Source organism: Podarcis pityusensis (genome assembly GCF_964106645.2).
Source record: "Podarcis pityusensis genome assembly, chromosome: 8".
Lineage (NCBI taxonomy): Eukaryota > Metazoa > Chordata > Lepidosauria > Squamata > Lacertidae > Podarcis > Podarcis pityusensis.
This window is the reverse complement of record NC_138033.1, coordinates 35,612,884-35,640,633: the sequence shown is the minus strand read 5'-3', so window position 1 is coordinate 35,640,633 and position 27,750 is coordinate 35,612,884. Positions and strand designations below refer to the sequence as shown.

The 27,750-nt window shown below is 49.1% G+C and overlaps 1 protein-coding gene across 1 annotated transcript in view; it reads right to left on the bottom strand.

Annotated features, from left to right (window-relative positions):
* Positions 1-22,573, bottom strand: part of BCAR1 (BCAR1 scaffold protein, Cas family member) — a 39,293-nt gene extending 16,720 nt beyond the window's left edge. The window contains exon 1 of the mRNA XM_081017681.1: positions 22,420-22,573. Coding sequence (XP_080873807.1) covers positions 22,420-22,431 — 12 coding nt within the window. The 5' untranslated portion in view covers positions 22,432-22,573. The remainder of the gene's footprint in view (positions 1-22,419) is intronic.
* Positions 22,574-27,750: the final 5,177 nt, after the last annotated feature.

The window sequence follows — 27,750 nt, the reverse complement described above, 5'->3', positions numbered from 1 at the left end:
TTATTTGATTGCTTATACATGGCACACCCCTTTTCTCTTCCAACCACCAAACTGACCACAGGGTGACTGTGCAAGACAGCTTTTACTGCCATGCTAGGATAGGCTGAGGGAAACCCTCTGTAGGGCTTCTCCTACAAATTTGATGCTGCCTTCCAGGAATTCAAAATATTTTCCAGGCCTGCCCAAACTTTACCAGAAGAGGCCCTCCTGGAATAGGAGACTGAATCCGAAAGCTATGATATTGTAAGCAACAGGCTCGACTTCCCACCCTCCCCAAGGGAAAGAGGCGGAAAAGGCATCTATGGAAACGGGGCCTCAGATGGACAGATATGTTGCAGAGGTGGGGGGGGGGGAGGCAGAGAAAAGGAAGAGTTGCTGCTGTTAACAGCCCTAAATGCAACTATGGGGCATCTGGTCAGGCACTGTTGCAGCCCCACAAAAATACTGGCTATGCCACAAACACTCTCCACATTACTGGGGTTACATGGGTTCCTCTGGCGCAGAACTGCACCTAACAGAACAATGGCACTTTTTTTTTTACCACAGTGGTTCCCAAAGCAGTTTACAGTAATATTATATTATATTAATAGGCAGGTCATGTTGCTTTCACAATGACAGATCCCAGTGGAAGCGCGGGAATTGGAAAAGAGCTTTCCTGAATATTGTTATTGTGCTGATTTGAGAAAATTCCTCAGAAATCTGGCCCAGAGGTGGAAAGAAGAAAGAGTCCCTACCAGAGAGGAATGGCAAACTAAACTGATGGACTACGCTGAAATGGCAAAGCTGACTGGAAAGCTCAGGAACCAAGAAGACAAAAACTTCAGGAAAGAATGGAGGGAAATTAAAATTTATTTAGGAGACCACTGTAAGCAGATGAAAACATTAGCAGAATTATTATTACACTTGTAGTGTAATAAATACGATGGGTAATATAGATAGATATAAAACATAGATTACGATACAATATGCAGTTGAAAACATTGACATTAGGACCCACTGAGGGGATGGAGGGAGGAAGTCATGAGATTCAGAGAAATCTCTGTATATGGAAATGTATTTGTATATGTTTGAAAAACGTTTATGTTTGAAAAATGTGTATGTTTGAAAAATCAAATAAAAAAATCACAAAAAAGAAAAAATTCCTCAGAAACAAGCCTCCCAGTGAAATTTCTCTTTGGAGGGCAGCCTTGCACCTTGGAGCAAGCATCCTCCCCCCCCCCCCCCGGGGCTGTTTATTGCTTGGGCTGGAAGGACAGAGCAAGGCATGCCAGGTCAGATGTGCCTCTGGGGAAAGGAATGCAAGAAAACAACATCTAGGTGGACAAGACCTGCCATGCACACCACAAAGAGTAACCTTACTCCGAAACTTCCACAGAAAACACTAAGCTTTTTTGGGGGGAGGCGGGCCTCCGCCACTGAGCTGTGACCCTCTTCTGGGTTTTGAACAAGGGATGTCCCCAACCTTAGTTTAGGAAGCTACAGGTCCCAGAATTATTTGAGGGAAGATGTGGCTGTTTAAAGTGGTACAATACTGCTTTAAATGAGGCCAAGCATTCAGATAACTAACCATTTAAAAGAGTTTTTTGTTCGTTGCCTTAAAGACAGGTTCAAATAAATGTATTTCAAATGTACAGTGGTACTTCAGGTTAAGTACTTAATTCATTCCGGAGGTCCTGAAACTGTTCTTAACCTGAAGCACCACTTTAGCTAATGGGGCCTCCTGCTGCTGCCGCGCCGCCGGAACAAGATTTCTATTCTTATCCTGAAGCAAAGTTCTTAACCTGAAGCACTATTTCTGCGTTAGCGGAGTGTGTAACCTGAAGTGCATGTAACCTGAAGCGTATGTAACCTGAGGTATCACTGTATTTCAAACAAATAAAAACAGAAAAACAGGCATGCTATCCATGGTGCCCAACCAACCTCACTCCCTAAAGCAGCTGTCACCAACTTCAGATGTCAACGCCCTCCAGATGTTTTAGACTACAACTCCCATCAGGCCCAACCAGGTGCTGATAGGAATTGTAGTCCAAAGCAGCTGAAGGGCACCAGTTGGTGGAAGATGCCCAGTAGAAAACAAGTCATGAAAAAGGTGGAAGACAAGACTAATTATTTATTGTATTGATATCCCACCTTTTTCTCCCTCTCATTTAATCCTCTCAACAATCCTGCAAGGTAGATTAAGCTGGGAGGCCATGACCTTCCCTTTGTCTTCTCCAGCTGTTCCTGGAAACACTTTGCAGGGATGAAGGAGTTAAACCTCACCTTCCCTCCAGTCAGAGGAATGCATGATTAATGTAGCTTTAAAAAAACACTAAAAAAAAAAAAGGCAGCAGGAAGCTGTCCAAAGGGCCCTAGTTGCTCAGATAGGAGTTTGATTACAACATAACGCTCATTGCTCACGCAAAGTCTTACTAAATGGGCATCTTGTGAGCTCATACACTGAAGGGGAAATTACTCTGAAAGCAGATGACTCACTTCCATCAAAAAGTCCTTTAAAGCAGGGCCCCCATTTCCGGCTGAGCCGTCTCCTAAAAAAGACCAGCCCTTGAACCAGTCTAGACCTTAGCCTGCCCCACTCACCTATGGTTTGGGACACAGGCCTATAGCTCAATAAAAACGTGCTGTCTTGGGGGACACACACACAAACACCACCGACTGGTTTCGCTGAAAGGAGGCCAAGAGCTGTCACTCCAGAAGGGGCTCACTAACATTTCAACCCATGATTTCAACAAAAAAGAAACACAGGAGAGTATGTGACTGGCAAGGGATATAAAAGGAAATCCTAATTCCCCACATTATGCTTCTTTTTAGGGGTGAGGAACCTCAGGACAGAGGTGCCCCCACCCAGGCCTCTCAATTTGGTCCTTGAAACTTCCCGCTTCCCAGGCCACACACCCCGCCAGCCCTGCTCCAGAGCCCCCTCGATTGCTTTTGCCTGGTTGGATTGTGTCCTTGAAGTGCAATAATGCTTACCTAGATGTACATTTATGTGTGTAGAAACATGTGGCTGGAATGTAGCGTAGATCCTGTCTGTACTGTCCATTTAAAGCAGTATCATACCACTTTAAACAGGCATGGCTTCCCCCAAAGAATTATGGGAGCTGTCGCTTGCTAAGGGTGCTGAGAGTTATTAAAACACCCCTATTCCCCTGAAAGAGCTACAGTTACCAGAGTCAATCCCTCTTCCCAGGGAACTCTGGGAATTGTACCTCTGTGAGTACCTCTCTCAGCACCCTTAAAACAAACTACAACTCTAAGACTTCCTTGGGAGAAGCCATGCCTAATTAAATAGGTATGATACTGCTTTAAATAGACAGTGCAGACAGGGTCTAGGCTACATTCCAGCCACATAAAAGTAAAATCCATCCCTGTTTGAAGTGGTATGAAACTACTTTAAATGTATATTTATATATTCCACCCACTTTCATAACTGGCCCCACCAACTACTGTCATGCGGCCCCAGGAAGGTTCCCTATGATCGAACACGGCCCTCAATCAAAAAAAAGGTTTCCCCTCCCTCTGCGCCACAGGAAATTCTTAGTCCAATCTTGATGGGAGACAATCTGTCCCTTCCAACCAGCATCCAGATAACTTTTCAGAAACAGAGAGACAAAGCACTGCCCAAACTGAAACTATGAATGCAAGATAGAAGACAGCAGCATTACAACACAACTCTCTGGATCTTTACTTGTAATTAAAACCATTCAGTACAGTGGGATTTACTCCAAAGTAAGTGGACAGGGGGTTGCAGCTCTAATGAGATTGAGAAAATACTGCTTCACAGACAAAGTTAAAAGCCCTTCACAAACATCTCAGAAATCCCCACAACAGCGCTGTGGGGTAGGTCTGCTTTGCAGAAGGAAGCTAGAGAGAGTAGTTTGCCTGAGAATTAACCATGAAGAGCAAACTAGAAGTCTAAACTAATGCAACAATAGCAGTTGGCTTTCAAGAGTGAAAATTCATAGTCCCAATATTATAATCAAAAGGACCCAGGAAGTAAGGTGATGCTAATGACAGTCCAGTTTCTACTCCTTATTTTGGGATCTTCCTTCCTTCAGGACTTACAATGTGGTTCTCTCTACATAATCTTTGAGGAAACTAGTGAAATTGGCATTAAGTAAAGTGGGCTCTCCAAAAAGCTCCATTCACCACAAATAGCAGGCAGAAACTAGGATGCACAAGCTCTTCCCAACCGAAGAGGAACAAAGGATAAGGATTATTTATTTTCTGCTCCAAGGGCCGAAATGTACATTCCACCCAGGCCACTAAAACTTGCTCAGGACAGCTGCTTCTCCAGGCAAAAGCTGACTGCTCCAGGTACAGCGTCAACGCAATAACACTTGGTCCTTGCAACATTGTCATTGACAGTTTATTGTCTTGGCTGCAGGCCATTGCAAAACAGAAGTATGCATACAGCAGACAATAAAGCACTGTACCACACGAGCAGCCAAATAAATGTGTGCCAGTCGCTCTGCAAAGGCAAACAATTGAAAAGCTGGTGTTTTGCACAGTCTTAAAGAGGATAAGTTATGGAGCATGCAGTCCCCAGTTCAAACGTCCCAAATGCTATGAACTCATTACTTCATGCAAAAACGGCCACCAGCTTGGGTGGTTTTACACAGATTTGTGGAGGAAATGTTGGCTATGTTCTATCTCTAATGTCAGAGGTAATAAGGAGAGCCTGCTGGATCAGGCCAATGGCCCATCTAGTCTGGCATCCTGTTCTCACAGCGGCCAACCAGATGCCTGTGGGAAACCCACAAGCAAGATTCAAGTATCTATATCCCACCTTTTAGTCCAAGGAGTTCAGGGTGGATGGTTCCCTGCCTCCTCATTTACTCCCACAACAATCACATGAGACAGCTTAGGCTGAAAGGCAGTGACTGGTCCAATGTGACCCGGTGAGCTTCATGACCAGGTGGAGATTTGAATCCTGGTCTCCCGGTCTAACACTGTAACCACTACACCACACTGTCTCTATAGTTTAAAGTGCTATTCCAGCAGCTGGGAAGGCATGTGCCACTCCCTAGAGTGGACTTCTCTAACCTGGGGCCCTCCAGATCCTTTGGACTACAATTCCCATCAGCCCCAGTCAGCACAGTAGCCACACTTCCGTCACCCCAGCACCAAAATGTCATGCTGGCTATGACTGATGGGAGTTGTAGACCAAAGCATATGGAGGGCCCCAGGAGGCATTGATATCTGGACCAATTAGTGAGGCAGATGTTCCCAAATGTGTTTGTGTGTGTGTGTGTGTGTGTGTGTGTGTTGATATCCTCCATGAAGATGTTTGTCAGTAATGCCAAACACCTTTCTGAAGAGACCCTAAAACCTGCACCAATAGATTCAAATTACAAAAAAGGAGATTCTAACTAAATATCAGGAAGAACTTTCTGACAGTAAGAGCTGTTCGACACTGGAGCAGAAGGTGGTGGACTCTCCACTGGAGGTTTTTAAGCAGAGGTTGGGTGGGCATCTGTCATGGATGCTTTAGCTGGAATTTTCACACAGCAGGGGTTGGACTAGATGACCCTTGGGGTGCCTTCCAACTCTACAATTCTATGAAAAACTCTACTTCTAGGCCATTTCATTTTTAAATCATTTCATCCAAGGTCCCAGGATAGATGGTCCTTCAGCTAAGGAGGCATATCAGAGCTTGCTTAGGGAGCCTTGCATTTTGCAAGAAACCCAACCATATACCTAGCCACTACTGTTGTGTTTTGAAATATCAGGCACAGCTTTTCCTGTGCAAACAGCACCCAGAGCAGGGTGAAACTTGCAGAGGTCATGGGGTGGGTTAACCCCTTCCCTGCCCAGCAACTCTCCTTTATAGCCACTCATTTCTCAGATAGTGATCCAGACCCATGTTTGCAGCTAGGCAAGAGCCCTAGCAAAGAAAGGGGGCATCTTGCAGCAGAAAGGTTAAAGCTGGGTTCCTTCCATTTTCCCCCTGCAAGTCAACCCCCCACCCCCTGAAACTTTACACTGGAGAAGCAGAAACTTGGGCAGCAGGTGGGGGTCACTTTTTCAGAGTTATGGGATGGGAACACAATCCTATGGGACACAGACCCACAGATCACAGCAAACACACACACACCCACACCCACCCACACCCCCACATCCCACATTACCCATTCTCTCCTTCCTTCCTTCCTTCCTTCCTTCCTTCCTTCCTTCCTTCCTTCCTTCCTTCCCTCTCTCTCTCATTCTGGCCTGGAGAAGGCCACAGTGAAGAAGTCAGAGGGCCACCTGTGACTCCCAGGCTACCCACTGGTGACCCAGGGTCTTTTCAATGCCCAAGTAGAGGCAGAGGACACTGTTTCACCCTCAGGGCAGCTATTTGAAAACAGCCAATCCTGTTGGCACAGACTGGGAATTTCAGAGGCGTGCCAACCACAACCGCTCACTGACTCTAGCACCAGTGATTCAAAGGCTACTGTTGAGTCGCTGTGTAGCTGTGGAATCCGCCCACTCGGGTACATCAGAGATAAAAGCTGCAAATATTGATACGAGCACTTCAGGGAGTCATTGTTGCACTTGGCCCCACTCCAGTTCCCATCCCTTGACCTCATAAACCCCCGAGGAGTGTGGAGGGAGTTGGGGGGGGGGCTCAGCCCATGATGACGAGCAGCACAGCTTGCCTGGGAGGAGATGCTTGCAACTCAACCAGGTTGAAGCCATGACCTGTGATGCCAACCGGGCAACAGTTGCACCACGATCATCAGTATGCAGATGATACCCAGCTCTACCTCTCTTTTAAATCAGAACCAGTGAAGGCGGTGAAGGTCCTGTGTGAGTGTCTGGAGGCGGTTGGAGGATGGATGGCGGCTAACAGATTGAGGTTGAATCCTGACAAGACAGAAGTACTGTTTTGGGGGGACAGGAGGCAGGCAGGTGTGGAGGATTCCCTGGTCCTGAATGGGGTAACTGTGCCCCTGAAGGACCAGGTGCGCAGCCTGGGAGTCATTTTGGACTCACAGCTGTCCATGGAGGCACAGGTCAAATCTGTGTCCAGGGCAGCTGTTTACCAGCTCCATCTGGTACGTAGGCTGAGACCCTATCTGCCTGCGGACTGTCTCGCCAGAGTGGTGCATGCTCTGGTTATCTCCTGCTTGGACTACTGCAATGCACTCTATGTGGGGCTACCTTTGAAGGTGACTCGGAAACTACAACTACTCCAGAATGCGGCAGCTAGACTGGTGACTGGGGGCGGCCGCCGAGACCATATAACACCAGTCTTGAAAGACGTACATTGGCGCCCAGTACGTTTCCGAGCACAATTCAAAGTGTTGGTGCTGACCTTTAAAGCCCTAAACGGCCTCGGTCCAGTATACCTGAAGGAGCGTCTCCACCCCCATCGTTCTGCCCGGACACTGAGGTCCAGCGCCGAGGGCCTTCTGGCGGTTCCCTCATTGCGAGAAGCAAAGCTACAGGGAAACAGGCAGAGGGCCTTCTCGGTAGTGGCGCCCGCCCTGTGGAACGCCCTTCCAGCAGATGTCAAAGCGATAAACAACTACCTGACATTCAGAAGACATCTTAAGGCAGCCCTGTTCAGGGAAGTTTTTAACGTGTGATATTTTACTGTATTTTTGGTTTCTATGGAAGCCGCCCAGAGTGGCTGGGGAGGCCCAGCCAGATGGGCGGGGTATAAATAATAAATTATTATTATTATTATTATTATTATTATTATTATTATACCTACATCTTACCCTTTTCAAGCTGGGCACCAAGAGTGAGGGGAAAGGCAGGGAAGGTATGGGAAAAGGCAAGGTTTGCAAACTTTTTTTCTGCTTCAGGGAACTCTTTCTAAATCAACCTCTCTGTTAAGAACACCCACACACCCATCATCTGCCACAGCACCCTTGGGAGTTGCAGAAGATTTTGGAAGCATTCCAGCAAAGGAGTGTGCCAAAAGAAGTCTGGGTTCTACTGGCAGATCACAGGAGTATGCCAAGTAGATGGGTATTTGTTTAACCATTTACAGTGGACGGCCTTAGTCCACTGGGAGAGTATCTGCCTTGCACAGAAGGTCCCAGGTTCAATTCCGAGGCAGAGCTGAGAAAGACTCTTTCTGAAACCCTGGAGAACCACTGGCAGTAGGTATAGGTGAATCTACAAGGCCTTGAACTGGCTGCAGGAACTCTGCGCTCCCCCCAGTGAAATGCACACCTGTGACGCCACTTTAGACACACTTGATTTATTTGCTGCACTTCTATAGCACTCTTACTGAGCTGCTCACTAAGCTCAGCTTCTAGGCAATCCAAGGATTCTGGAATGGGAGTCCACGTGGGGCAGGAGATAGAAATGGGTGGACTTGAGAACAGGAGGGCCAGATTCAAATTCCTTATCAGCCTTGAAAACTTCAGAAGCCAATCTCAAACCACAAATTGCCCGGAGTGCTCATCTTCAAAGGATGTTGAGCAATGGCATAAAGAGTGGTCTATCCCAAGCCAAGACGCTGCTCTTCCTAGATGGAACCTTCTGGGTGCACAGCAGGTGCTCAGCTGCTAGTGAGCTGGAGCCCTTCCCCAAGCATCCCTCCAGATGAGTCGCTGCTGGTAAGTAACTTCCCAGTGCATTTGCATCCTCTGGGATTGGACGCAGGCACCCAGCAGAACACTCTCAGACTCAGAGGCATTTTTGAGCACCTTACAATCAGGTAACACACCCAGAAGATTGACTCACCAAGAAGTGGGGAGGAGGCACTACCCAGAGGAGCTCTTTGCTGGGCATGGGAGACTGAGGTGTGCGCCTCCAGTCGCAGAAAACAAAAAAAGGTGTGACTCAGAAGTTTAAAGAACACTATGCAAAATCTGAGCAGAGCAGCCAAGTCAAAACAGCCCTCCTGTAGGATCCACAGGCTGCTTTTGTCTCCCGCAACCACACATTCCTCAGCAAGCCAGAACAGAGCTGTGGTTACTCAGCCCCTGTCAAATCCTGCTCACGGACAGCGGTGCAGTCAATCCACCCACCAGCTTGCAAGGGGAACCTGTGCAACAATGAGTGGTTTTGTGCATGCGTCGCTGCAATGGGATCATCCCAGGAAGCCAGCCATACAAGGGACAAGGCCCTACAGGGAGAGGGAGGGAGGGAGATGTCGAAATACCCGTGAATATTGCACAAGAATCCTCAAAACTGACTGACATGCTGGCTGGGAATGATGCGAGTTGCAGTCAAAAACATTTGGAGGGCACCAATTTGAGGAAGGGTGATGTAAAGTTTGGGGCTGTAAACCTCTGGTGTACTGTTAGGAAGATGCCACGGAAATGCAGCAACAGCCAGGCTTTGGGTAAGGCACATGCATGTGTTTCATGCTGAGGTGTGTGTGCAGTGGTGGACCATGAGCTCCAAGGTCCCAGGTACAACCCCAAGCATCTCCAGGGAGAGATGAACCTCAGCCTAAGTCGTTGGATACTTCTGTTCCCTCCGCAATAGTAGGCCAGGTGGGCCATTGATAAGATGGCTCTGACTCACTGAGAGAATTTCATATGTACACAAAGCTGATGCAGGGCTCCAGCTCTCAAATATGGAAGCCTGTTCCCAGCAGTCCCAAAGTTCATGTTGCTGGCACTCCTGTTATGGCTTCTCCACAAACCCAGGAGTCTGCCAAGCACAACACAAGCCACAATAAGCACCCCCCCAAAAGACACACAAATTTAATATCAAACCTAATCAATGCCTACTTCAATAGCCTCGTTGTGGAAGAGCAGCACATGGAGGAATTTATCTGGGGTCTAGCCAAAGACACCCTACCATTCTTGCCAAAATCTATGCACACATACACCCAATTGTCAATGGGTTTCTAACACACACACACCTCCATCCAGTTAGCCATGGTGCATTAGCTAATTCCTTGACTAAGATGGAGACAGGAATCTAGGAGGGAAAATGAGTGAATGAAGTCTCCTTAAAGTCCTGCATTCCACTGCAAGGGCAACTAGGTTGTTCATGTCATTAGCAGAATGCTCTACTAAACCAGGGATTCCCAACCTTTTTGGACCTGGGGGCATATCTGGAGCAATAAAGAAACCCATGGGCACCATTAAAAATGGAAAACAATCATTTCACAAAAGAAAAATGGGCAATGCTCAGACTCTTCCCACCCGCACCAAAAGAGCAGGCAAAACTGCCACAGTACCCCCATACAAATAAAATACAGTACAGTACAGACAAAAAAAAGCAGGCCATTATTATTATTATGATTATTATTATTATTATTATTATTATATTTCTATACCACCCTTCATCCAAGGATCACATAGTGGTTTACAATATTAAAAAACACAAAAATACATAACAGAGTAACAAATGGAAACAATAACAATAACTTTTTCAGCAGGAGGCCGGTCCACTGTCCCTCAGACCTTGTGGGGGGCCGGACTATATTTTGAAGAAAAAAACCGAACGAATTCCTATGCCCCACAAATAACCCAAAAATGCATTTTAAATAAAAGCACACATTCTACTTATGTATAAACACCAGGCAGGCCCCACAATAACCCAGAGATGCATTTTAAATAAAAGGAAACATTCTACTCATGTAAAAACACCGATTCCCAGACCTTCCGTGGGCTGGATTTAGAAGGTGATTGGGCCAAATCCGGCCCCTGGGTCTTAGTTGCCTTCAGTTTTAGGTAGGGGACCTTTGCAGGCACCAGGGTGGGTCTCTGAGGGCACCATGACTCCCATCCGCAGCTTATGTTGGAGACCCCAGCTCTACAGCCCCTGTATAAAACATTGCTGCTTCCCCCACTCTACCCATGCACACAGATCCGTCCCCATCCTCAGCTCTAGAGTGGTGGAAAATTGGCCACTAGCCACCAAAGCACTGCTAATTGTCTAAACTGATTTCCATGCTTCCCTCAGGGAGGATGGTGCACTCGCTTTGCGGACAAGCTTGTGGCCTGGAGCTGCGGCTTGCATTCTGCTCTCCAAAATGCTCATTTACGAAAACCAACAAATCATTAGGGCCTCGCTCAGACAATAGCAACTCTGTTGTCGTGTGCCTGTCAGCTGCTTGTGTGTGCCAGGGCTCACCAATCCTACAGCACTGCTGTGCTATTCTTGCTTTGTTTTTAATTAAAACAAGATCCTCAACATTATTCCTTTTAAAAAAATCCACTGTGAATTTCAAGGCCAAGTTTAAATCCAGTGTAGAAGAAGACTTTCTTGTGAGTCCTTCTGATAAAATGAAGCATGTCCTGGCCAGAGATTCTCCCAGAATGCACTTGGCTTCCTTCATTTTGGAGATCCCACTGCTTTTTGCAATGGCCCATTGAGTTCTCAGCCCACAACATCCCGGGAAGTTTCTCTTTTACTGACAGCAAAATGAGGCTTTTGAGATAGCAGTTTGCCTCCCAAAACACACAAGGTGTCCAAGGCAGATTCCCCAAGCCCAGTTCTATGGCAACCCTCCTGAATCCCAGTAAATCTCTGCCCAGGCTGCCTTTATTCCAGAGAAGCAAAAAGCCCTGGTCTCTATGCAAACAGCAGAAGCTGAGAGGACAAAAAACACAGGTTAGGGGTGGTAAAAAAATGTTCCTCTGCAAAAGGGGGAGGGATAGCATACCACAGAGAAAGGTTCTGTCGTCCCTTTGGTGCAGTACTGATGCTATACTGTATATGCAAGGCATTTTTTGCTTCTTATTTTTTAGGCATGGGAGAGCATTCAAAATGGTCATTCTGTTCAGGATATCTGAAGTGGCCCAGTCCATTTTCCCACCTCAGAACTCTGCCCCCTCCTTCCCCTGCATCTATAGGTCCAGCATAGCCAGCTGCACAAAGGTAGTTGGGTTCTTCTCCAAAACTAGGAAAGACCACTCATTTCCTCTTCTCTCCCATGTGATGAGCCCAACAATTGGTGTGAACTGTTTTGGCAAGCGCTTGACAATGAAGTCAGGAAGCAGCCTGAAGCAGAGACCTCCCTCCCACTTGCCTCAGTGACCCAGAAAATGAGCCAGCAAACCAGGGCATTCCCTCACCTCCCAGAGAAATCAGACAGAGGGAGGTGGGAAGGAGAAGAACCTGGGTCTGGTGCAGCCTTCACCAACCTGATGCCCGCCAGATGTTTTGGAGAACAGCTCTTGCTGGGTCAGCACTACAACTCCCATCAGGCTGGTGCTACAACTCCCAAAGGGCCCAGTCGGAGCTGGCTGGAGCTGCGTTCCAAAACATCTGGAGGACACCAGGTTTGCAAAGGCTGCCCTACAGTAACTGCAGGACCAGGCAATGCCACCAAGAAGAATATTCAGAAGAATTCCCCTCCCTCTCATATCAACCTAGAACTGGGATAGGGCTGTGTGGGATCAAATGAAGACGGCCGTCTTTCTTGAATCTACTGCCAAAAAGCAGTGCTCCTACCCAGGGTGCAAAATGAAATTAACTTCTCACTCCCACACGATTTGGAAATGGCTTTTTACTCAGGCTAGGCCCTATGTGAAGGCAATGCTGGGAGTGTAAACTATATATACATGTGCTGGGTTACTCTCGGCTGGCATCATGTTTAAACTGGGTCACCGGTTTTGACACCAGCAGTCTTCGCGCGCCGGGACAGAATCCATGGCTCAAGTATGTGCCATGCTTGCAAGACAATGCCTCGTGCACACAGAAAGCAGCCGTGTTAAGGCTTTAATGCCAGCATCATATGAACTAGATGACGATGTGCAGCAAGACATACACTCAGAAGTACAGGAACCGAGAGCTATAAGAACACTAAGGACCAGAAGCTTAGATGTCCATTCTTATTTCCAATATTTACACCCCACTTTTCTACTGAAAAGAAAGGTAAATCAAAGCAGGTTTTTAAAAAGCAGAATGAATAAATAAATAAATATACAGCAAAAGAGCAGTAAAAACCACTGAAAGCATCTAATGCAACAGAAACAGCCTGGCCTTGTTTTTCCAAGTTCCAGGTGCCACCACCCAAAGGCCCTGCCTTTTGCACCTACCAACTATTCAGCCAGTGAGGTGGGGGTGGGGTCCAGAGAAGGGCCTTAGAAGCGGATCGTAGAGACCGGGCAGGTTCCTATAAAGGAGGCAAATCTGGAGCCCTCCAGATGTTGCTAGTGCAAAATGCCCATCGTCTCTGGGGCTGATGGAAGCTGGGAGTCCAAGCAACATCTGGAGGGCCACTGGCGGCTGCTTTTAGACCCAGAGGGCTTATAGCTTTGAATGTATAAAACCAGCACTTTGAATTAAGCCTGGAAACAGACTGGTAACACAGAGGAGTGCAAGACTTGTGGAAAGGAGCAGTGAAAGAATAGCAATGGGAAAGGACTTTGACAGGATTGAATTGACAGAGGGGTAGAGATAGAGATCCGCTCAGAACCACTTTACACTCTACATAAGGAACAATGGACAGAGGTGCATCCCTCAACAAAGAATGAGGCACATGCTGTAGAGGCTGTGCTGGCTAGGACTGATAAAAACTTGAGACCAGAGCATCTATCTCGCACTTTATTTTTCAATTTTTCAAAGCTCTGCAATTTTAGTCTGTCTCCCTCTTGTTCCAGAATTTCCCAATATTTCAGCCATTTGGCCTCCATATTGAGTTTTTTCTGTGCCTTCGCTTCCATTGGTGACAACCATCTTGGGGTTTTCTTTTTTAACAAATCTTTATATCTTATCCATACATTAAACAATGCTTTTCTAACAGTATGATTTTTAAACGCTTTATGTGCTTTCACCTTATCATACCACAGATATGCATGCCAACCAAATATGTTGTTAAAACCTTCTAGGTCCAACACATCAGTATCTTCAAGTAGCAGCCATTCTCTCAGTATGTTCAATTTGTTGGAAAGTAATAAATATCATTTAAAAAAGAGAGAGAGAGAGAGACCAGAGCATCTAGAGGGCCCCAGATGCTTCGGACAGGAGTAACCACTGCAACATTAGTGCTGCAGCAGCAAACGTGGCGGCTGCACAAAAATATACTGTGGCTCTTGTGGTCGCCCTCTTGCTCTCCTTTTACACAGCAAGCACACAAACACACATCCCTTCCCACATGAAGCTTGCTTGAAGGCTGCAGACCCTTGATAGGCCGCCGTGCCCCGATTCCAGAAGTGACCATTTGCTCCAAAGGCCATTCTGAGCCTGACGCTGTGCTGGGAAAGCTGCCGGGGAAGGCAGCTGATCAAAACCTCCTCCGCTCACTTCCCAACACCCTGTCCAAACACGACTGCCGTGCTGTGTAAGCCATTCCTGAGGCCCAGCCTGTAGCTGGAGGCTAGCAATACTGCACCGGGCGGCATGCCTGCACTCATTCTGCTCCTGCTTGGGGAAGGGAGGGCAGCAGATCCCCAGAGGAAAGCGGGTGGGAGTCAGCTGGGTCCATGCTGCTTGCCAGACCCAAACAGCTCCTCTCTCTGATGGTGGCAGGCCACTCTCACAGCATCCCCAAGGAAACATTTGGCAGCAATGAACCATAATGTTTCACCTGCCCTATGCAACCAGAGAGCTGAACACAAAGACAGCCTTCTGGATCAGGCCAGTGGCCCATCTAGGCCAGCATCCGGTCCTCACAGTAGCCAACCAGATGCCCTAATGGGGAACCAACAAGCAGGACCTGATCACAAGAGCCTTCTCCCATCCTGTGATTTCCAGCAACTCGTATTCAGAAGCATTGTGGTCTCCAGCTGTGGAGGCAAAGCATAGCCATCATTGCTAGTAGCAATTGATAGCCTTCTCCTCCATGAGTTTTTCTTATCCTCTTTTAAAGCCATCCAGGTGAGTGGCCACCACCGCCTCCTGCAGCGAGTTCCATAGTTTAACAGGTGCTGCAATAAGAAGTGCTTCCATTTATCTGTCCTGAATCTCCCAACATTCAGCTTCACTAGGTGTCTGTGACTTCAAGAGTCCTGCACTCCGTGATTCACCAAGAGGTCACAGAGAATGCCAGGACGCGGCCTTCCAACTGTGCTCAGTGGCGCACAGCCTGAACACATTCTGCCCAGGGTGTTCTGCAACACTGCATGGGTCTCCCTCCCTGACGGGGCGCCCGCGGCATCTGCACGCTGAAACTACGTCTGTTCCAAGCAAGGGCTCAGCTACCAGCTTGGCCTGCAATTGCCAGGACTCCATGCAATGCCGGCTAATAAGACCATAGAGAGGCCCCTGCTGGTTTGGTCAAGGGCACTCGGTGCGTGTAGTACTTTGCATGGGGGTCAAGTCAGCCCTGTACTGCACATGACCGCCATCTATAACCAGCGCCTGCTGCTGCTGCTCTCTTCCTGTCAAGACTTGCTTGGGAGACTGACACAGACTTTTCTTGTGTGTTTTGTGCCTGTAGTCATGAAAACTTCAGGCACCAGCCGCAGACATCAGTCCCTGGTGAGCCTCAGGCACTGCTTCCTCCCTCCGTCAACTCCCCTCCCCTGCCCCAATTCTGCCATTGCTTCACACCTTCCCTGACTTAGCATTTATACAATCAACGGGCAGAAGAGCAAAGCATTTTGGGGAAGTGGGGCAGGGAGACAGAAGGAGCAAGAGGACTCCAGTGAAATTTGCAGCCCTGAATGCTCAGAAATGACAGAATCATAAATGGTAGAGTTGGAAGGGCACCAAAGGGTCATCTGGTCTGACCCCTGCAATTTTGTGGGTTCACCCATATTGTTGTTCCAAGCGGACAGCGAGCTCCAGAAATTCTCCATCGTCCATATGACTGTTCTCCTTCAAGTCGCTGTCTTCCCTCTACCTCAGTCTGGATTTTCTTATCCCAGGGATATTCCGAAAAGGAGAGGACCTGATAAAAATCCATATTAAGGGCCAGAAAAATGTGGGGAGGCAGGAATTTGGAGGAGTTATGTCCACAACCTCTCTTGATGCTTCCGTGAATCTTCTGCACAGCACCCTCCTTTGCAAAAGTGGGGATTCCCAATCCCAGTGCACCCCTTCAGAGAGCCCCACAACAACTCAAGCAGCAAAACCACAACAACTCAAGCAACAAAAGTGGCCACCACTTGGCCCAAAACAGGCTCCTTTAGGGTCCTTGCATCATAAGCATCTTGCATCTGCAGACAGTAGAAGGAAAAAGCCACTGGGGGTTGGAGTGAGGTGGGCTTTCCAGAAAATTTGGAATTGGGAAATGTTCCTTTGCAAGTCAGGCTAACGTTAAGCAGAAAATGTTCTATTTGCATTAGATACTTTTCCAATGTCAAAGGGATTGGTTTAATTTGCCAGGTTTATCTTACTTGTATTTAGCTGAACAAAGCTGAAAACTTTAAAACAGCCAAGCTGGCCTAATACTGTATTTGCCAATGGAAAATTATAAAAGATAAAAGCATTGGGAAATTTTCCATGCCACATCACTGGTTGGAGGCGTTCTTACTAATGGGGTTCAAAATGTTTGGAGAGAGGCATTGTTGCCCTCGGTGTATCTCAGCCATCTTCAACCTGGTGTCCTCTGGATACTTCAGACTACAACTCCCATCAGCTCCAGTAAGCACAGCCTAATGGGATTTGTAGTCCAAAATATCCAGAGGGTGCCAGGCTGTGGAAGACTAGCGTGCACCCATTTTTATTCTGTCCCAAAGCCACTTCCAGTCAAGCTAGTTAGGCAGGTCTCTGAACCTGTGCAACTCCCCTCCCTAAAAAATGTTTGCCAGATGCAGAAAGTCTCCTTTGAGAGGGAAAAGGGTGCAAGTCTAGCCCCCACCCATCCCCCAGTGCAGTGGGGGGGGGGGAGCCTCCCTTGAGCTGCCCACCAGGCTTGTTTTCATTGCCTAGCATGCAAAGCAGCAATAAAGAAGTGTACCCTAGGGCATGTGCAGAGTGCACACCCATTCTTCACCACTGACTGCAGCCAGCAACCCCACACCTCCTTGTTTAGGATGTGGGAGTCGTTGCTGCTTAAGAGGATGCGGATATTTCAAGCCCTACTTTTTTTCTTTAGAAATTATGCTCTAGCAGAGGTGGGAAGGAGAACCAGCAAGTTCTCTCTGCACACAGGGCAACATTTGGCCCATGCCAGACAGGTGCTTCCTGACACGGATCCCTCTTCGACCCTAGTGCTCGCAGAAAGGTAGAGGGTACCTCCCAACCCAAGCCACCACCAGCCTGGTCAGTGGAGTTTACTGCCTCCAACTTGTTGGTGAATCATTAACTCAGGGTTCAGCAGCTGCCACACACAGAGAGAGTTCAGCTGCCAGAAGGCAAGCTCTGCCCAGTCAATTACTCACCCAGCGCAGCCTGCTGGTGCCAAGAGAGGGGAGGGGAGACAGGAGAGCCAATGGCAAAGGAGTCCATAAGGATGGCTGGCGGGGGGGGGGGGGCTATGGACACACACACACACAGCTGGCCAGGCTCCTCCTCTGTACTTAATTCCATGGAGTCTGCAAACATGTGGTCCTCCAGACGTGGAAGCCCCCACAGCCCAAACCCCTCCCAGCACAAGGATTCTGTAGCAAGGGAAATGCTCTTTACTCCTCCTGCACAGGAGCACCTTCTATCAAGTACAGGCAACTCCCCATTTACATGGAGCCTCAAGCCACTGAAGTGTTGCTGAAGTTTGGAGCCCAAATCTCAGCTTCATCACCCTCCAATCCCAAGCAGTGACCTACCCAACCAGGCACGTACAGTGGTACCTTGGGTTACAGACGCTTCAGGTTACAGACTCCGCTAACCCAGAAATAGTACCTCGGGTTCAGGATGAGAACAGAAATCGTGCACCAGTGGCACAGCAGCAGCGAGAGGCCCTATTAGCTAAAGTGGTACCTCGGGTTAAGAACGGACCTCCGGAACGAATTAAGTTCTTAACCCAAGGTACCACTGTAATATCAGATGTGCTAGAGCTTTTAACAGCAAGGCATGGCCATGAACTTTCCAGAGGCATCTGCTGCCGGCTGGCTGGCCTCAGAGACAAGAACGCTAGGGTCTTGGAGTGATCCCATCAAGATAGCCCTTATGACATCCATTAGACAGCAGGAAGTGCCCCCCCCCTTCTCTCTCTTAAAGGACCCTGTCTCCAAGCTGACAATCCTGCCCAAGCCTTTGGAGTGTCAGAGGGACTCCTTTAGACAAGGCAAAAACATTTTGAAGTAACAAAATGGAGCGACAGTGTGTCCTACCTCTGAAGGCTGTTGAGAAGAGGCCTGCTGGGTCAGACTCAAAGTCCATCTAGCCCTGGATCCTGTTCTCACAGTGGCCAACCAGGTGCCCATTATGGGAAAGCCAAAAGCAGGACCCAAAAGCAGCAGCACTCTCTTCAGCAACCAATATTCAGAGTTATACTGCCTCTACTCCTAGTAGGCAAGGATAAGGTTGTGAATAATGCAGACTGAAGGATGGAAACGGTGCAAAAGTCAGGAGACAGCAAGACAGGGGAATCCCCTATGACAAATTATTTCAGGGTCCCTTCCAGTCACTACAAAGGAGTCCAAGTGGGAGGGCACTACAGTCTTTTAAGGTGGCTGTTCAGACTGACACACAGATGCGGGGGGAGTTGCAAAGACACCCCATAATCACCATCTTTCTCTCTCTCACACACACACTTGTCCCACAGGCATCATCAGGTTACACTTCACCAAAGGTAAGGCCAGCTGCCTTTTCCTGACACAGGCATCCACTCAGGAATTCAACTTCCAAGCCAGAAAACACGGAACAAAGACCCAGACTCTGTATCTGGGTGTAAAGGACTCTTCTAGCCTTGTGGGTCAGCACAACAGATGGGGAAGGGCAAGTGGGACAAATGGGGATGGGGGAAGCAGAGACATCAAATATTCCCTCCCCATCCAGAGCACTCAGCAGAGAATACTGGCAACCACATTCAGGATTATAGAACGGCACCTGGAAGATGTATCCACCAGAGAACTCCTAGGCCTTCCAGGTAACAAAAAGGGAGTTATTGGCAAGCCTGAAACTCATTTCACAAGGACCCCTAAGCAGCCAGAAGGCAGTCTTCATGACAACCTAAGAAGAGCTTGGCTGCTGGATCAGGCCAAAAACCTGTTTGGTCCATCATCCTGTTCTCATAGTGGCCAACTGGATGCCCCCAATGGGAAACCCACAAGGAGGAGCTGAGTGCCACAGAGCTCTCCCCACTTGTGATTCCCAGTAACTGGTATTCAGAAGCATCACTGCCTCTGACACCAGAAGCAGAGCTCACAGTCCACAGCCTGCTGCTCATACAGCAGCCTTTGCCAAATTGGTGACATCCAGATGTTCTGGACTACAAGTCCCATCAGTCCCAGTTAGTGACAAGAATCAAACAGGTAGGAGGATTTTGTATATCCAGGTGGGGTGTGTGTGTGTGTGTGTGTGTGTGTGAATGACAGAGAGAGAGAGAGAGAGAGAGAGAGAGAGAGAGAGAGAGAACAAGCAAAGCTTTGAATCACACAGAAAACTACAGAAATGATTTCAGGGACGGTTTGGCCACAGGGCATCAAACACAGGCACACATTTTCAGCAGTTGTGCTTCCTCCTGCTGACCACCTAATTTCAGGCCTCGCCAAGTTTCCATTCTGACCAGGCATAACTTTCTTCTGTTCTGCCAACTAACCAGGCCTCAAGCATTCCCATGGTCTGGCTCCATCAGGCTCTGCTTGGAGCAAAGTCACACTCCATTTCTATTACTTTGTGGGATCAAAGGCTCCCAGAGATGGAGATGAAACAGCCAGCCATGGGACTCCTTGGGTGTAATCCTTGCCAGGACCAACAACTGGCACAAGAGGCAGAGAGATGTAAACATGCATGGCTCATGGGGAGCCCTTCCCACCTCCAACTGGCTGCCTCCATAAGACAGAGCTTTTCAAATGCACAAATCACAGCATTTGTCCCCTCCAGCAAATCTTGCACAACAGCCGGGAGGTCTGGACACCCACCAAATATAGATAACCAGGAGTTCCAGCAAGGAAGAGGGCGAATGAAAGCCTCATATGTGTACCAGAATACACACCCGGATGAGCACAGTAGGGATTGCTCCAGAGTATACAGGCTGTGAACCTACTACAGATCAGGGACTGTGAAATTTTACACCCCGTAGCATTCGAGCGGCCATAGACCAGCGCCAGGATTTGGCTCTAGTGAAATCTGTCATAACAGAGCTGTTTCCTGGCATTGCCAATTATCACGGCTCATTTGAACAGGATTTCTCTCTTCTTATTCATGAACAAAACATTGCAGGCATCTCTGATGTCAGAACATATAAACAAAGCAGCTGAACTTAAGCACTTCAAAATCTCATTTAGTTCAGTGGGAGGTTTCTACACACATTTCTATCTTTCCCATTGGGGCTGGCTGTGGGCAAACTGTAGACCGCCAGAGGTTGCTGGACTCCCATCATCCCTGACCATGCTGGGGCTGACCATGCTGGGGCTGATGGGAGTTGTAGTCCAAAACATCTAGAAGGCACCAGGCTAGGGGAAGCCGGCATCTCTCCATCACCTCTTTTCACCCCACACCAGTCTGCAGTCTCTTGGCATTCCAACAAAAGAACAAGTGCAAGTGCCTGCACAGCGAGATGGGCCAAGAAAGCAAGTCAAACTAGGCTCTACAGAGGATGGCAAAATAAAACTGAAGGCCACAAATGACCAATGTGAGTAGGGAGAAGGGGGAACACACACACCTCAGATTCTGAGCAACAGCAAAAAAACACTCATCAGGAAATGTTATTCAGGAGCCATTTCACCCCACCTGACCTGTTATGGTAAATTCCAGGAGGGTTCACCACATTTGAGTATTAAAGCAAAAATTCAGCACACACACAACTGCACACTTTCAAGACTAACGATACTATCCTACATGTGTTTTAATGGGGTTTATTCCCTAGTAAGCATGTTTAGCACTGCAGCATAATTAAGGCTTCCCCAGGAAATAGTCTCTTTCACTGGATGCCTGAAACATTACCCTCAATTGACAGATATGTCTACATGTATAGGTCAGGGAGTTGGGGAATCATAATGCCCAAAGACAAAGGAGCCAACATGGTGTAGTACTTAAGAGTATTTAGCTAGGACTGTAAAGATCTCAGTTCAAATCCCTACACTGCCATGAGGTTCATTATCTGACCTTGGGGCAGTCCCTATCTTTCAACTTAATCTACCTCACAGGGTTGTTGTGAGGATAAAAGGGAAGGGGGAAACATGCAGAATCATTGGGGGAGGGAGAGTCCACAAATACATGCTTCACACACTTCCTAAGTTTATCCAGCTCTCACCTTGAAACTAGCAAGATTTACTTTCAGTTATCACTGCAACTCTCTCTAAATAATAATAATCCACTTTTCCCAAAATGCTGGATTGGATGCAGACCAATGGGATTCAGGGACATTTTGGGGGTGCCAGCGTACACTAATACCCTACCTGTCCCAAGGCCAGGCCTAAACAGCATTTGCCACAACACAAATTTCATGGGGCTTGGCTCTAGAACCGCTCTGCCGCTCTTGGGGTGCTCAGGAGTGGGGGGTTACCTTCCATTCATTGCACACTTGGGGTAAGCAAATGAAGGGGCCCCGGGAATAGTTATTATCTGGGGGTCAATATACACTGCAGAGTGGAACCTTGCCATGTCCGTGGTGCAGCCCTGAAGAGGCTGGGGGTGGGATATTTTCAGCCTTTCGGGTGCCACACAGCTCTTCGTCGCTGCGTCCCCTTCAGCCGGGAGAAGCCGCGCTCAGTTTTAGCCTCAAACTAGACCCCCGTCCAAAGTCATCCTCGGTTCCCACCGGCCACCGGAAAACCTGCCGCAGCAGGCCCAAGGCGGAAAGGGGGAGGCTGGCTTCGGGCAAGCTACTCTCCCCGAGCCCACGGCCCCGCAACGTCCCGCCCACCTCACTTCCCCGGGAAGAAGAGGGGGGACACTAAAGATGTTGCTCTTTCCTTCTTGATCCCGACCCCGACCTTGGGAGCGGGGCAAGAACAGGCTTTGGTTTTCCCGGACAGGGGGAAGTGCCCTCTCGTGTCCGGTCGGGTTCCTAACATGGGGGTTGGGCAGCATCGACACCCCCCCCCCCCAGGACTCCCGCCTTTTCTTTCTCTCTCGCCCCCTCCCCAAAAGCGGGAAGGGAAAGGGGGCAGCCCGCGCCCTCCTGCTCCTCCCGCTCCGCCTGTTGCCTGGAGAGGCGCTTCTGCGCCGGGGCTCGGCGGCCACGTCAGGGCGCTCCCGGCTGCAGCCCCGGCGGGAAGGCACGTCCGTCCCGGGGCCGCCGCAAGCCGAGCCTCGCTTCCCACAGGGGCCGGCCAGCCGAAAGCCCGGCGCTCGAGTCGGAAGCGCGTCCCCCCAGCCGACCACGGACGCGGCCAAGTCTCGCCTCCAAGTGGCTTTCCGAGTAGGGGGCTCTCTCTCAGCCTCCTGCTCCCAGGCGGAGAAAGTCAGCCGTCGGTCCCCCACCCTCCCGCCGCCCAGCCTCCTTCCCTCCCCGGGTCTCTCCTCTCCCTCTGGCAGACTTGAGGGCTCGCTCGGCCTCTCCCGACGGCGCCCACTTACCAGGTAGTTCATCTTCCCGGCGCGGCCGCAGTGCCCCCTGGTCGTGCGCCTTAACGCATGATCCCGCCGGCTGGCTGGCTGCGGCACTGGCGGCGTCGGCTTCCCGCTCCCGCAGCCGGGCCGACGGCTAAGCAGAGACGGAGCGCGAGCAGCAGCGAAGCGAGAGAGCCAGCTCCTGCGAAGGAGGAGGGAGGGCGAGGAAGACGGATCCCCCCTCCCGTTCCTGCCGCCGCCCTAAGCCGCCTTCATTGGTTGCCCGGGAGAAAAGGAGGCGGCGCTGCCGAGCCAGGAACGGGACGGCCAGCCTGCCTCCGCCTGGCACCGAAAGGGGGCTGGACGCGCGGCGGCGGCGGCCCCGTCCGCAAGGACGGCGGGCGGAGAAAAAGAGGCGGATTGTCTGACGCCAGATGGGCCGCCGCCGCCGCCTCCCCTCGCTCGCCGGGAGCACAGCGGCTCCATTGAGCTCGCCGCCGCGCCAGGGAAGGGGCGCTGCGTGCCCAGATTTGCCGCTCGCCCGCCTTGGTCGGGCAGGCCCTGCAGCTGGAGGCCGGAACGAGGCTTGGGGTTCGCCAAATGCCGGCGCTCGGCCCGAAGAAGGAAGGAGGGGCAGATGTGGGGAAAGGAAGAACGAGCGTGCCTCTGAGCATACGCAGAGGGACCCGGGGCTCTAGGCCCCTTCGTCTGGAATCAGGCGGGAACCTTGCAGAGATTCCCGTTTCCCTGCGCTGCGTGCAGAGCGGTTAAAAGGAGGAATTGTGAAGTAGGAAGTCCCTGGTTCAAATCTCACCTCAGACATAAACTGACAGTCTCTCAAACTCAGCCCGCCCAGATGCAGAGCAGAGATGATATTAATAGCCCACCCAGCAGGGTTGTTGTGAGGATTAGTGATGTCATATTAGGTGAGGCACTATGGGACACTTAAAATGTGCTGTGCCTTTGACAACCTGTTGCTGTCCAGATGTTTTGGACTGCAACTCCCATCAACTCCAGACACCACTGTGATGGGGATCGCCGGCCAAAACAACCGGAGGGAACGAGGTTGGCAAATGCACTTCTACTATTAATTAGCCAACAACACCTTTAGGCAGTAAAAAATAATAATTACTGAATCATATAACATGAGAAATGACTTTTAAAAAATAATAATTCCAGGTATTGCCCCTGAAATCCATGGGTGCACAACTCCTGTTTATTCTGCATCCAGTTCACTCCTGCCGCTGGTTCGTGACATTATCCATAACTCGCATCTGTCCTGTAGTTTCTTGAGAAATACTGTGTTTTATTATAAGTTTCGTTTATTTTATGTCCTGCTTTTCTCCCAGTGCAGGACCCAAGGGCTCCCACAGCATATATTAAAACAAATACAACTAAAAATACACACTTAAAAAAATATAAATATGTTTAAAATGGAATTAAATGGTTAACCCTATTAAAAATAGCATTGAAAACAAAACCATTAAAAATTTTCAACTCCCACCCTCAGAAGACAAACAGTGGCGACCTGGAAAGACATCCAATTGCATGAGGTGCAAATGTGATGTGAAGTGTACTGAGGGCTGGGGCTGGGGAGACACTTCCTGTGTTTTAAGCTGGTAATATGTCCATTAGGATTCCAGCCCTGGTAGTTTGACACATGATCTGGTGACTGAGCTTGCATTTCCCCATTTCTGTGAAATGGTGTAGTCTTAAGCATGTGTACTCTGTGTTATCAATTATATGTATTAACGCAGTGTCACTGGGCAGCGAATGTTGGCATCATGGAGTATGTGAAATTCAAGACAGACAGAGTTCATTATAGCAGCGGGATTGGGATTCTGTGGCCTGCAGGTCCCATCATCGCTGCCCATTGGCCAGGTTGGTTGGTGCTGATAGGAATAGGAGTCCAGCAAGATCTGAAAGGCCACAGGTTCCCCGTTCCTAATATAGGATTATGGAGCCCACCTAGAGACCCTTCCCAACATCTTCTGGGACCTGTAGTTGAAGGTTGTGCATGAGAGGAATCGGCCCAAAACCCATCAGGCACAAACACCTCTCATACCACACATTGTTTTTTCCAGCAATAACGGACCAAAGCTCTAAAACTGCTTTTCCCAACCTGATGTTTTGAACTACAACTCGCAGCAGCCTCAGACAGTGTGGCCAGTAGCTCTCCTGGCTTAAAGCTCCTCAGCTTCTTGACTTTAGCGGCATTTGATCCCCTGACATGGGCATCTTTTACACTTGTTCAGACATGAATGCTGGCAATGCAGGACAGAAAGGTGGAAAGAGTATCACATCTAATTCGATTGTACATTTTAGCCAGTCTAAGATTTACATTGCAATTACAGGCCTGGAAAATGGGGAGGGGGGGAAATCCCTCCTAATGTCACATGTAGAAACGCCGTTAGGGTGGTTTTCTTTTCTTTCCTCTTAAAAGTCCCTATGCTTATTTTGCTCCATGATTTCATTTTCCAGTACCAGCATCATCAGGGTGAGCATCTCTCATTTTATCATCTGCACCTCAAAAGGTCCTCCCAGTTCTGCCACGGCCATTTCCTTGTCTTGTAAACCCAGATGCCTAGAAAACGTGGGCATACCTGCCTCCACTCAGGAAGGGCAGGACATTCTTGACTTCTCCGCAACTGATAATGGCACACAGAGCAGGTTGTTTCCGCACATGAGACTTAAATAGCCTCTCTGAGCTCCTCTCATGCCCCTTACATCAAGGTCTGCTGACTGTTCATCACAATTTCTGTTGACATTGCATTCTGCACCAGATGCAGGGAGCCCTTTTTCAACCCAAGGGCTGCATTGGATTCTGGGAAGCCTTGGGGGGGAGGAGCACATGCCAGTGGTAGGCGGAGCTAAATGCAAAACTAGGCAGAGCAATTAATGCAAATTCTACCTTTGTACGGTAGGCTAGTTTCTATCTATTCTTAGTCCTCCAGGCAAGCATAAGGCATGATCAGAATTCAAGAGAGGCAAAAACACTCAAGAAAGATGCAAAGTAGGACTGGTAAATGGCATGGTCCTGGGCAGAATGGGCAGAATGGGCATGGCTGGGGCGGGATATGACATGGGGAGACTCCTGAGGGCCAGATGGAGAGATTTAGAGGGGCACATTTGGCTCCAAGGACCTGAGGTTCCCCCACCCCAGCTCTACAGTTTTATGATTCTGTGAACATCTAGAGAAAGGATGAACCCTGGCTTGAACCAGCAGGTGCTCAGCCACAACTGTATCACATTCATGATCACCACAACAAACCAACCAACAAACCATGATAGCTTCTCCTCCCCAACAGTGAGGCTGGATCCACTTTCAGAGGGAAGACCAATGTCATATTCATAACAGTGGCCGCGATGGGTTTTTCACCAGGAAGTCTTGCCCTTTTCCCTACAAAGCTGAATCTCCCTCCTTTTTGTGTTTCAGGCAGGCTGTCCATCTTGCTTCAATTACATTTCAAAATAGCTACAACATAGGTCTTAGAGCAGGGCTTTTAAGCCCAAGGGCCGCAATCCTTTCTGGGCAGTGTTCCGAGGGCCACATGCCAGTGGGAGGCAGGGCCAGAGGCAAAAGTGGGCAGAGCAATGCATGTGAGTTTCACCTTTGTACATCGGGATAATTTCTACACATACATACATACATACATACATACATACATACATACATCCTCCAGCCAGACAAGCAGGAGGCACAATCAGAGTTCAAGGGCATATCCCAGCCAGGCAGAAACACTCAGGGAGGGTATGAAACAAGGCCAGTTAGGGTCCAGAGGCCCACATCTGGACCCAAGCCTGAGGTTCCCAACCCCTGGCTTAGATGAGCATACATTCATCCTTTGCCTTTTTTAAAACCAATGAGCGCTTACAGATTGTTGCGAAACTGTTCCAGCCTTCAAGGGGAGCGGGTGTTCTTGATAGCACAGGTACTAGCCAATAGGCTTCAGCTGAATTTCTTCTGGCAAGCTGAAAACACAGGACCAGTCCTGCTCAGACAATAATGTAAAATTTCAAGGCATGTTCTACAGCTTTCTCCAGAATTTTAAAAAAATATATGTTTGCTTTTAGGGCTACGATGGCGCTTTTTGTGCTGTCATCATGTTTAAAACATTACAGCTGTGTCTGCCCTTGATTTGGGATGGAGTATATATTTGAATCAGCTGCAGCACTTTTCCCAGGTGAGGCTGGAGCAGGTGTGGAGAGCAAACTGGGAAGGGACCGGGCTCCAGCCACCTGCGCCAGCTCTTCTTCCGGGAGTCCTGCTCTCGCCTCACCCCGCTTTGATCTACTGTAGCTTGTCTGCTGTTGCTACATCAACTGTCAGCAAAGTCTCTCAGTCCCTCTAAAGTGTTGCCCCCTCGTCGCCTCTCCAGAGAGCACAATGCCTCTTCAGTGGAACCCAATGGCACACACAGGCCTGCACAGTTTCCTGAGCCCCATCCTTGTGAGGGAGGAGCAAGAAAATTCCAGCAGCGCCCCAGGCCCCAACAAACCCTGTATTGTTTTCTCCCTCAGCAAAAGACTTCTGCACAGAGCGAGCCACACAGTCTCGCCACTGAGGCTGGTCCCTGCCACCCTGGTGTGACATTTCTTACCTCCTTGAGAGGAAAGGCTTTCTCTGGAGGCTAAACAGTCTCTCTGCAGCAGGCTTCTCCATGTGGGGTGCCCTCCATGTTCTTTGGACTACAATTCCCATCAGCCTCAACCAGCACCAGGGCTGCTGGGATTTGTAGTCCAAAACATTAGGAGGGTCCCCTACATGGAGAAGGCTGCTGTCCTCATTGGCATTCATCTAGTTGGCTGTTTGCCTAGTTCATCTAGTTGGCTGTTTGCCAGCTTATGTGGAATGGGTGATGATGTTGCAAGACATGTACGCATTCCGCATGTACTGTGCACAAACCAGCCTTTCCCAGCCTGATGGCCTCCCGATATCCCACCTACCCCAGCCAGCCGACATGTGGCCCACAGAAGGTTGCCCTGATGGGAATGTGACCGCCAGGCTGGAATAGCTTTTCAAACCCCTGCTGTAAATTCTCCAACTGTCAAAGATCTGCAAGAGAAGTTCTTTGAGGATCTCACCACTTGGAAGAGAGACACGGGACAGCTTTTTCTTTTGTCAGTCCCCGAATGTGGAACGTTCAGCACCCTTCATCCCTGTCCACGGGGTCCTGCTGGGTAAGGCAGGTCCAAGATCTCTGGGGGCAACAGGTCAAGGAAAGCTGGTTCAAGAAGTTGGCTAGCGTATGCTGAGTTTCAACACAGAGGAAATTAGCATTGGGGCGGGGGCAGGCTTGTGTGTTGCCATGTGCAATCCCCACTTCCTTGAGCAGTCTGAAGCTTCAGGGGCGGTGC